The sequence below is a fragment of the Danaus plexippus genome, chromosome 10, assembly GCF_018135715.1.
Source record: "Danaus plexippus chromosome 10, MEX_DaPlex, whole genome shotgun sequence".
Taxonomy (NCBI): Eukaryota; Metazoa; Arthropoda; class Insecta; order Lepidoptera; family Nymphalidae; genus Danaus; species Danaus plexippus.
In genome coordinates, this window is record NC_083543.1 from 7,879,535 (window position 1) to 7,890,153 (window position 10,619).

The 10,619-nt window shown below is 32.8% G+C and overlaps 2 protein-coding genes across 2 annotated transcripts; one reads left to right on the forward strand and one right to left on the reverse strand.

Moving 5' to 3' along the window:
* The first annotated feature begins 517 nt into the window (after positions 1-517).
* Positions 518-8,834, forward strand: LOC116766899 (uncharacterized). Its single transcript, XM_032657041.2, has 5 exons — positions 518-1,481; positions 2,622-2,718; positions 2,931-3,044; positions 3,439-3,594; positions 6,094-8,834. Exons 1-5 carry the CDS (start codon positions 565-567, stop codon positions 6,145-6,147), a joined length of 1,338 nt encoding a protein of 445 aa, XP_032512932.1. The 5' UTR covers positions 518-564; the 3' UTR covers positions 6,148-8,834.
* LOC116766900 (uncharacterized) lies at positions 6,167-10,619 on the reverse strand. Its single transcript, XM_032657042.2, has 5 exons — positions 10,140-10,619; positions 9,614-9,674; positions 8,592-8,800; positions 7,245-7,407; positions 6,167-6,859 (listed from the first exon to the last, which is right to left on the reverse strand). The coding sequence occupies exons 1-5, from the start codon at positions 10,297-10,299 to the stop codon at positions 6,775-6,777; spliced, it is 678 nt and encodes a 225-aa protein (XP_032512933.1). The 5' UTR covers positions 10,300-10,619; the 3' UTR covers positions 6,167-6,774.

The window sequence follows — 10,619 nt, forward strand, 5'->3', positions numbered from 1 at the left end:
ATCTATTCTATTTATTTTAATAAATATAGAATTCAAACTGCGACGACTTCCCTCGACTAATAAAATATAGAAAGAGACGGTACAAAATATAATTTATACCATTCCATAAACACTTAACACGACTTTTAAGTATATATAATTTTGAACACTTTCAATGTTTGTACGCTTCTCTTATTTGTCCAGTTCGCAATATTTTGTATGAACGAATAAACAAATAGGAATCAATCAATTGCTTGCATGCCACACGATCCAGTCGAGTTCCGCTGGTGCTGCGAACTATTGAAAAGTCGTCTTAAAACTATTATAATTATATATATATATATTTTTAATAAAAATGACGAAAGATTTTCACCACTAGACATGAAATTAATATCCTTTGATTCGTTTTATGATATGTTATTATAAGAAATCGGTGACACCTTCCGATCGTCTGACGTTTAGACCGTATAATTATAGTGTTAGTTGTTACTTATTAAAGTGTTACTTTATAATATAATCAAAAGTTTAAAGCTACATAACGTGTTGTTAATCTTTGTAATTCCGAGGTGTAGGAAGTGTGACGTCATGCCAGAATCAGGCAAAACAAAGGGCAGGCGGTTCTTCGTCGTCCATTATATTCTGCTGAGGTTTCTTGGATTGGGTTGGTGGCATTCACCAGAAGAGAACAATACTAACAATTTCCCAGGGATATATTTGTACTATTCGATTCTAACTGAGGTTGTCTGGGTGGCTGGTTTCGTAGGATTGGAATCAATGGATCCCTTCATCGGTCACAAGGATCTCGATCGTCTGATGTTCAGTCTAGCTTTCGTTGTCACTCACGATCTAACAATTGTTAAGCTGTACATATTCTTCTTTAAGAATCAACAAATCCAAGACATTATACGTACTTTAGAAATAGATCTACACCAGTTCTACCAGAACGAAGAGAAAAATCGTAAAACAGTTCGTATTACTAGGATTTTTACAGGTTTGTTTATATTTTTCGGATGGATGACTATAGGGAATGGCAACGTGTATGGAATTATACAGGATCTGCGTTGGAAAGCTGAAGTTGCCCAATTAAATGACACATCATTGAGGCCCTTTCGCACTCTGCCACAGCCGATTTACATCCCTTGGGAGCATCAAAACGATTTATCGTTTATTATAACCTTTTTACTGGAAACCGTAGGCTTGCTCTGGACGGGACATATAGTGATGACTATCGATACATTTATCGGCTCAGTGATTCTTCACATGAGCACTCAGTTTTCTATCATGCAAGAAGCCATATCCACAGCCTATGATCGCACTATGGATAAATTAATTAAAGGTGTAATTGAGTGCAACGACCCGGTCGCTTTGAACGACTGTGAAGCCTCACTTGGTGAGAGCAGACGTGATATGATTGTGAGAACTTATTGTACGAAACAAGAAATAGAGATCGCTTTAGAGAACACATTGAAAAGTTGTTTCCGTCAGCATCAAATGTTAATAAGGTAACATTTGTCGCCAGTTATTTAAACATGATTAAAAATATTGGATCATGTCTAGATTGAACCTTCTTATAATTAAATGTATACACTTTCTTCTATTTAACAAATAAGTAAACCTTCAAAAAGATTATTGCAAATTTTGTATTATCTATAATTGGATTTAATATATCATACAGCGTTCGTGTTAATCTATTTGAAATAATATCGTAATGAATAAAACCCGTATGTCGTTAAAAATGTACATATGTACCTTCGAAATGTGAATAATTCAATAAATTAATCCCCTTTTCATTCCTTCTTCATAAATATGCATAGAGTTTTATTAAAAAAAATTCCGGTGAGATGCATTCTTTAATCTCCTTCCTATGTGTATTGTGTGCTTAAAATATACAACGGGAATATTATATCAGTTACATAAATGCTTCTTTTGTATTACTTTATTTGACTAATAGGAAAGATATTGTCGTGGTGAAGCTCATGAAAAAATACTCAATTACTCTTCAAGGCAACTCTCAGCTTATTTACCGCTTATTATCTCTTTACATCTGAATATTCTTATTTATCGTTATAAGATTTTTTTTTAAAATGTATCTCTTCCAAGTTCCACATAATTACTAATTACAATATGCTTAAATCAAGTATAGGAGAGCCATGTTTGTTTTAATCGTAGGTACTTGAGAACAGTAAAATATGCAACTTTAACAAAACTTCTGGCAAACAAGTGACTAAAAGTGAACGACCTATAAATTACTGTAAAGTACGATGTAAATTAACTTAAAACGTAACCCGCGCCAGACAAACTTTGTTTTCATAATATATTACTTTTTCTCAATTGCTCACAGACGATGAAATTTGGACGGAATGAAGCTTATAGGATAGGGAGTTTTATTAACAATCTGTCATAGCCACAGTGACATAAAATTGAGAAAAATTACAACAAAAAACCCGCTGTAGTAATCCCGATATTAGCAAAGGGGAGTCGAATAAAACACGACTCAATATCAAAGGATTACCACTTCAATATTGTCACTCCGCTACATTTTTCAAGTCAGAATCAACATAATCTACCCTGCCTTTGAAGAATTCGATGTCTGCTGGTGAAGGATGTTTTTTAAGTAACATAATTCAGCTTTTCCATTTCAGTTGCGTGGATAAATTCGCCTCGACCTACTCCTACGGGTTTATGACCCAACTGTTGTCTAGCATGGCGGCGATTTGTTCCGTAATGGTCCAAGTTTCGGTGAGATTATTAATTAACTTTATAAACGACGCTCTCTAATTTACAATAATGGTTGGCATGTTTTGTTTCTGTTAATCGAGAAAACAGTTATCAGACGGAATTATTTTTAAATAAGTCAAAGTTATATGAACGAAATTAAGAAGTTTTACTGATTGTATTTTGATACAACATTTAATCTTTTTCGAGTGTTTTAAATTGGTTTTTTTTTCTAGCGGGACGCATCAAGTTTAAAGTCAATCAGTTTAGTAACGTCACTAGCATTCTTTGGAGCTATGATTATTCAGCTCGCCCTGCAGTGTTTCACTAGCAGCGAGTTGACTCATCAAGTATATATTACTCTTAAATATATTTACTTAAATGCTCTGCTATATTTGTTTCTTGTACAATACTTCCATATAGATAAGAACCAATGAAATGTCTATGTTATTATAATTTTCTTTAAACTTTAAAAGCTATGTGTAAATCAGACGACAATCGTTTAGAAAACGGTTGTAATGTCGCCAAAAATTGGCTACATTCACGCTATAAAAACTTGGATTCAGTTGCTGTTTAATGTAATAAAGATTGTATAATGGATTAGTCTATATGTAAATAATCTAACTTTGTGTAGAAAATTTTATATTCAAAAGTGATTTTAGACATGTGGACGCCTCAAATATTGAAGTTTCCATTAATAAACCTTTGACATATTTCCTTATTTATAAAGAATTTATTGATCAGGCAGAGCGTGTCTCTGAAGCCGTTATGTGCTGTAAATGGGAACGTATGCCAGTCAGGTTGAGAAGATACTTGGTACTGATGATAGCCCGCTCTCAGAGACCCTTGCAGCTCACGGCCGGGGGATTCGCTACCATGAACAACGACTGTTTCCTAGCTGTGAGTTGTGAATATTTACTTATAAGAAAATAAGATAATCAAAATACACATTGAACATTGTCTGATAGGTTTACTAATATAAAAATGGCCTTTTTTTTACCGCTTGCTGTATTTGAAAGTTGTTTCATACTTAGGTACCTAACACTCAAGTCAATCTAGTTTCAGTTCCAACTGAGGTATAATGTTATGTGAAAGTGAATTCAACAGCACTTGAAACCACAGATAAAAAATGATTACTCTGAACCCATCATAACAGTGTCGCCCTACATAGTTAATTTATTTTTAATTGTTACAATTGATTCTCAATCAGCAGTGCACTACTTAACTGTGCTTCTGAGAAAAAGTATGTATATGTGATTATTTTATTTAAGGATTTGTAAACCATTTATACATACCTACTTACAACAGTTACCTGTCAATGCTCATCTACTATAAATGTGTACTATGTGGCCCTATCACTTAAAATGATTTCTTATAGCCAATTTTTACATTTACCGCAATGGTATTAATAAAAATACGAAAAAAATATTTTTATAAGTAATAAACGCAAACGAAACGAAACGTCGGATTTAATGTAGTAATACCTATAATGAATAAATTAGCGCGCGAAAATATAGTTGAATTCAATTCTGTAGTCCTGAAAATCTGTACAGTTATACTGCTTCCGAATAGTTAGGAATATTAAAGATCGTAAGGCATGTTAGGGAATGTTTTAAGCATAGATATTTGTTGAATATGACATTTGTGATCTTTAACAAAGATCACAATCGTCGAATTGGTTTAATACGGCAATTTTTTGACATCGCCTTGTAAAACAGAAAACAAAATACATATTTTTAAAATGACTTTTTAATTTTCAAAAAAAAAGTTAACAGAAAGCACTAATAAGTGAGAAAAAAATCAGTGCTCTTCTTTAATATATAATATAGGTTCATAGATGACAGCGTAGATTTATTCAATAATAAGTAAACTGTCAATGTTCAGTACAACATCTGTGGTTTTGTTTGCAATCTTAAATACAGTATTGAACACAATGTTTGAATAGCAAGAATATTAATATAATAATCATCGTGAAACTGGAGATTTACTTGCCTTGTTCCCAGTCTGTGTCTGTCTGAATGCGGTCACTGTCAATAGAAAATTATTGTAAAAGGTTTATTAATATATTTGAATAACTACATAAATTAATGGCCAAAATGAGTTTGTAAAATAAATTTACACGTTGTACCTAAAAACCAACCGTTTTTAGACACAGATTAAATATATATTATTATACAAATATATATATTTATATTTAACCTGTGGCTGGATAAATAAAACTCAATGAACCTTTTTATAAAATACTTCTTTAATATAATATTTTAACATTCGCAGTTTTTAAACATTTAATTTTATCTCATATTTAACATTAATCTACCTGCCAAAATTTTACTTCGTTTTTTATTAGTAATTTTATATTTATTTTATCGCGAAGGTATTGCCATTTCTAAAAAATATAAGAATAAACCATACATCCATAAAGCAAACATTTTGTATAGAAAACCATATTTCGTTTTGTTTTTCGTGTATACTAAGAAATTCTTCGAACAAAACTAATCGACAATGAAAGACCTTGAACAGTCGATGTTTAGGTTAAGGAAGCAATCTTGTAGCAGACACTGATAGATTATTTGGTCGTCTGTATAATTATCTGTCTGATGAATGTATGTATATATACTTGTGTATCATATTTTCATTATGAGATTCCAAGACTTTCGCGAGTATTCATTTGAATGGAACTAATATTTTTCGGATTATATTACGCGTATTTTATTACTTTAAAAACTACATACTCCCGACGTTTCGGTTACTTTGCAGCAACCTTGTTCACGGGCAGACGAGATGTGAATCACAATTCTATCACAACTGAATCACAATTCTCATCTCGTCTTGCTCACGGTTGCTGCAAAGTAGCCGAAACGTCGGGAGTATCAGAGTATGTAGTTTTTAAAGTAATTAAATACGCGTAGTATAATCCGAAAAATATTGTCTAATTCTTCTTTTCATTGTTAAATTCATTAATGAAATAAAATCATTGTTCACTCTCAAGTAAATATTTAATTGAAATACAGCCGTTAGTTCGCCGCTAATAACTTTGATCTCGAATTAATTATCTTTCATAGATTTCACCAATAGTTACTCAGTGCTCTTAAAATTTTTCGTCAAAATCAGTTAGTAATCTTAGCTTTTCATTCATAAATCTTCATATATAACAGATTTGTTTGGATTTATGTTTTGAAAGCTGGAGTTACGCCTCAGATAGAGAATACAATATTTTTAGCCAGAGTTTTGATCGTCACACTACCCACTTAGCGTTCTCGTTTCACATTTAATAACTTACTTTAATACTGTAATGTGTGAATATTTATGAATGACAAACTGCTAACGGTCAGTATGTAGTATGACGATGCTAACTAAGACTAAGGTCTAAGCGTAGTGTTAATATCCTTGTCTTTTCAGATCCTGAAAGCCGCCTACTCGTATTACGCTGTTCTAAGCCAACGACAGGGTTAAATAAATAAAAGAAAACGAGCATCAGATATATGTTTAATACAACACACGTACAGTCATGTATAGAATATCTAGGTTTTAAACGAACACTATCACAGCTTGTAGGGATCTAAATTAATGTATTAATTATGTCATTAATTTGAAAATCCCTTACAAATAAATATAATTTACAATCTACTCATCAGTTCGTATCGCTTATAAACAAATACCACTGTTGTTGTTTACTCGTTGTAACGTCAGGGTTAATTATTTGGCAACATCTGATTTCAGCCGTTCTCCTTGTATCACGCCTCCATACAAATAAAAAATTCAACTCCATACAGAACGTACAATCTGAATTACAGTCGGAAAAAACACTTACTCACCTTAACACTAGTGTGCATCGAACCGAACAGAGTTTTCATAATTTATCTTTCATATGTCATGTATATGAATGAAAAACAGTAAACTTTCTGTATTTCGTGGACGCGAACCCCTGTTACTGATGCCGGCGTAATGCGTAATGAATAAAAAGTTACGGCATGCCAGTACAAGGTATTTAGCGAGTTTCTCTTTGACGTTTGTTACTTTACCGACAGTTCGCTGTTCGGAGTATGTTCCCATATAAATTCCCTAAAGTCCACGTCCAGCTCACAGCTCCAGCAACTTGGGGTCGGGCGTGTGTGACCGCGACCTACCCTGCGTTTTGATATCAAGTACCGTCATTTCTTCGGATCTGTAAATGAGAATATTTTTAGTACACAAAAGATGACCCAGTTGTGTTTACAGTATCGCAGCCATTGTTCTTCCTTAGATTCTGTATAGACGCCAAGAGGCCACAAGATTCGAGTCTGAATGGACCTACAAAATGTACTTAACCTATATATAAATAAAAACACTACCAAGATTGAACTGTGTTGCCATTTCACTCAGAAACTAGTACGCAGATTTTGAATAACCTTTTTAGTTATATACGTTAAATATAAGAATAAGAAATGAGCTATAACGTATCCCAAAAATTACGCATAGTTCCCGTGGCATCAGGACACAACTGTTGTATTAAAGGCATAAGATAGGCCATAGATGGCGCTACCATTAACCATATAGTTAATCGTACATACCTTTCCTCCGCCGCCTGGACAGCGTTGTAGTACACATCAGGTACGTTGCTATCATGCTGACTGAGGAGCGTGCTGCCGGCTCGGGGAGAGTGTGGGCCGTGACTCGCGTATGGAGAGAACGGAACCGTGGCCCGTAATGCTGCCAATACCAGCAACATGCCGCCTTCGAAAATACGGTTGTATTGAGAGATATCACGATAATTATGGATATAGTATTTGGAGGAAAAAAGACATGCTTGATGGATTCCATGACCGGGATCCGGAGTAACACAATAAGCATTCTGTTATTATCAGAATATTATCAAGAAAATTTATCAAAACTAGTACACGAAATATTCAAATAAATAATGGTTTATTTGAATATTTCGTGGTGGTGTATAATAATAGCCAAAAACAAAATGTGTTAGTGACAAAATTCACTTGGCCGACTAGAAATGTTAGAATTGTTGACCGGTTGAGTACCATAAGGGAGGTTGTGTTTAACCTGGAAACGAGGAGTGCCCTTATTTGGAGACATAATTATCTCTAGTCTGACTCGTTGAATCTTCAAAAGGAACTTGTCCCATTTCGTTAGTCTATACCCACTTGAATTATTTTTCCTTATAGAAGATAGTCTTTGTTTAATTTAAAAGATTATTATATTCAAATTTATTTTCTCTTAAATACCAGCTAATTGAACTATTACTAATAAATAACTGAAGTTTAAACTCCCACTACGTATATTACCTAATTATATCCAATACAACTAAGAAATGGATAAAATACAATAAAATATGCAATAAAAGCTTCACGACTGAAATATGCATCAAAAATATGTTTTAGGAAGAAAGATATCGCTTTAAAATTTTGTGCAAATGTTGAAATAAATATCAAAGGTGTATTTTACGCCACGGCTTACGTGACGCGGTGACGGACGTGAGACGAATAAAGAAATGTATCAAAATGAAAGTTTAAGCGAGATATATGAGAATATGGGCTAAGTAGCACTCGAGCGCTCACACGGAAATACTTTTACAGTTTTCAGTACAACAACTTACAAAGAAATTATTAATGGATGGAAGAAACAATTTCAAATGAGTGTCATAATTGTTGTCAACAGAAGTTGAAATCGATTCATTCATCAGATGTATAGTTTTCTTGCATTATTTTATACAGCCTAGTTTAGATTAGGCGAAACTTTCATAAAAGTAAATCAACCCATTAAAAGAGCACATATTTTGGTGTAAGTTCACATAATCAAAACTACAGCAAAGAAAAATGACATGAATTTCCTATCCGGTTAATTTAAGATACTAACACCAAGAAAGAAGGGTGCAGATAATGAAGGAAATTAGCATAATAACGTACCTGAAACAGTGGCTAGTATCGTAAGGTTGGCAAACAGAATCGCGGTCGCTGCACAAGCGTAGAACGGAGCCCGAGCTCGTCCGCATGACCACCTCATGAAGTCCCAACATCTCAACTTCATGGAGTACTCTCCACGCCGACAGAGAAGGTCCACGAATAGAGCAACCACCCACATTGTCTCAAGCAAGAACACTAATATAGCACCTGCACTAGGAAGGAAAACATTAAAAAAAAGATTGTATATATGACGTGTTCTTTTTTTAAAATCCATAAGTAATCTCTAGATGAACCTTATAAAATTGAAATTAGAACAATATAGATTTTATTACTGAATTATAAATTAGAATTGTTTTACAAGGTTATTATATGATTTGTTTTAGACTAATCAAATCTCTAAAATAATTAAAATATTGAACTTAAATGTTACATTAAACTTAAGATCTATTTTAAGTTACTGATTATATACTACAACAGTTGTTCGCTACGCAGATTATCTTTGGATAATGATAAGAATTCTAATTCAGTCATTCATTTCAAGGTTCTAGTCACGTCAATGTAAAAAAACTTTTGTAAATATTACGTAAACCAAGAAAACAAATACAAGTTGAGTAAAACAGAAAAAAACATAATCTAAAAGTCTTATAAAAATAAATATAAAAAAAAAACAGCGGGCTCTTAAAGGAAGTAATAAGAATCTCGTAAAAGACGCGAAGAGAACGCTTCACGATTTTGCGGTTTTTCGTCAGGTACAATCGTATTTCAGTTTTTTATTATGTCAGGATTTTATCTTAAAAATATTCGTCTTTCATTGTTTCAAGACTTCTAACAAAGCATAATTTCGAGATGGAAGGGTAGGTTATTTTTGATGATTAAAATCTTTATCATCTCGGTAACCTATACCTTATTATTAGTTTGTCAGTAAAATATTGCGTACATTTCATAAACAGATATTTTAAAACATAATGCAGAGTTCTATATTTAAATAAAGAGGTAGACACAAAAAATTTTATACTGATACTTACATAAGTGCTGGAGCAACTTCGTAGCCTAGAACAGTCAATTCGGCTCCGGCGCCGCTTAGGACTAAATTATAAAAACATATTATTAATATTACTTTAAAAACAAAAAACAACTTAGGAGTATTAAATATTCTAAATCTTACATACACTTGGTATAATTCTGAAAGGATAAATAAAGGGCACATCTTTTAAATAACATGACGGAATTATATATATATATATACATACTAATTTCTCTGGGCATTCTACTATAACTAAATAAAAAATGGTCAAATAGTAAGGATAGCTGTAATTAGTACTTACATAAAATGTTGCCTATCTTACAATTAGATCTCACCTATCTTAGATTAAATCACTTTCCATTGAGGAATATATCGTGCTAAAGAATAATCCCACGCCAGTGCTACTTTATCTTAACAACACGATAAATATATCGAATAAGTTAATGTTGGAAATAGTTATATTTACACTTAAATATATCATAAATTTTGTCATTTAATGACCTTTATAAGTCAAATATTTAAGTTACCTATCGCAGTTATGAGACCCCATAGTCTCGCCACTGGCTGTAAAAGGTCCCATAGTTTAGATTCAATAGACTTCTTCTGTGTTCTGTTCACTGTATTCCTCTTATTAAATTCTTGCGGCCTTGCTGGCTCTTGAGGTGATTGATTTGTATTTTCACTCATTTTTATTACAACTTCATAACCACAGAATAAACAAAACTTTTAAACACTACAATATTATTATCACATCCAAAGTACGTGTAAACATAGTTATACAACAATATAGTTGTTTCTTATATATTTATTCACTAAAACCGGGATGTTTAATATAAATTTAATTCCTACTGGCGATTTGCCACCACAAAAATATCGCACCTTGGGAGTTGGAACTATTCCTTGTAAATAATCTGACGTTATAGTATGTGGTACGTAATAATAATATCAACGTATGGTACGTCTACACGCGACTAGTCACTGTTTAACTCTGCCGCGGCGTACAGTTT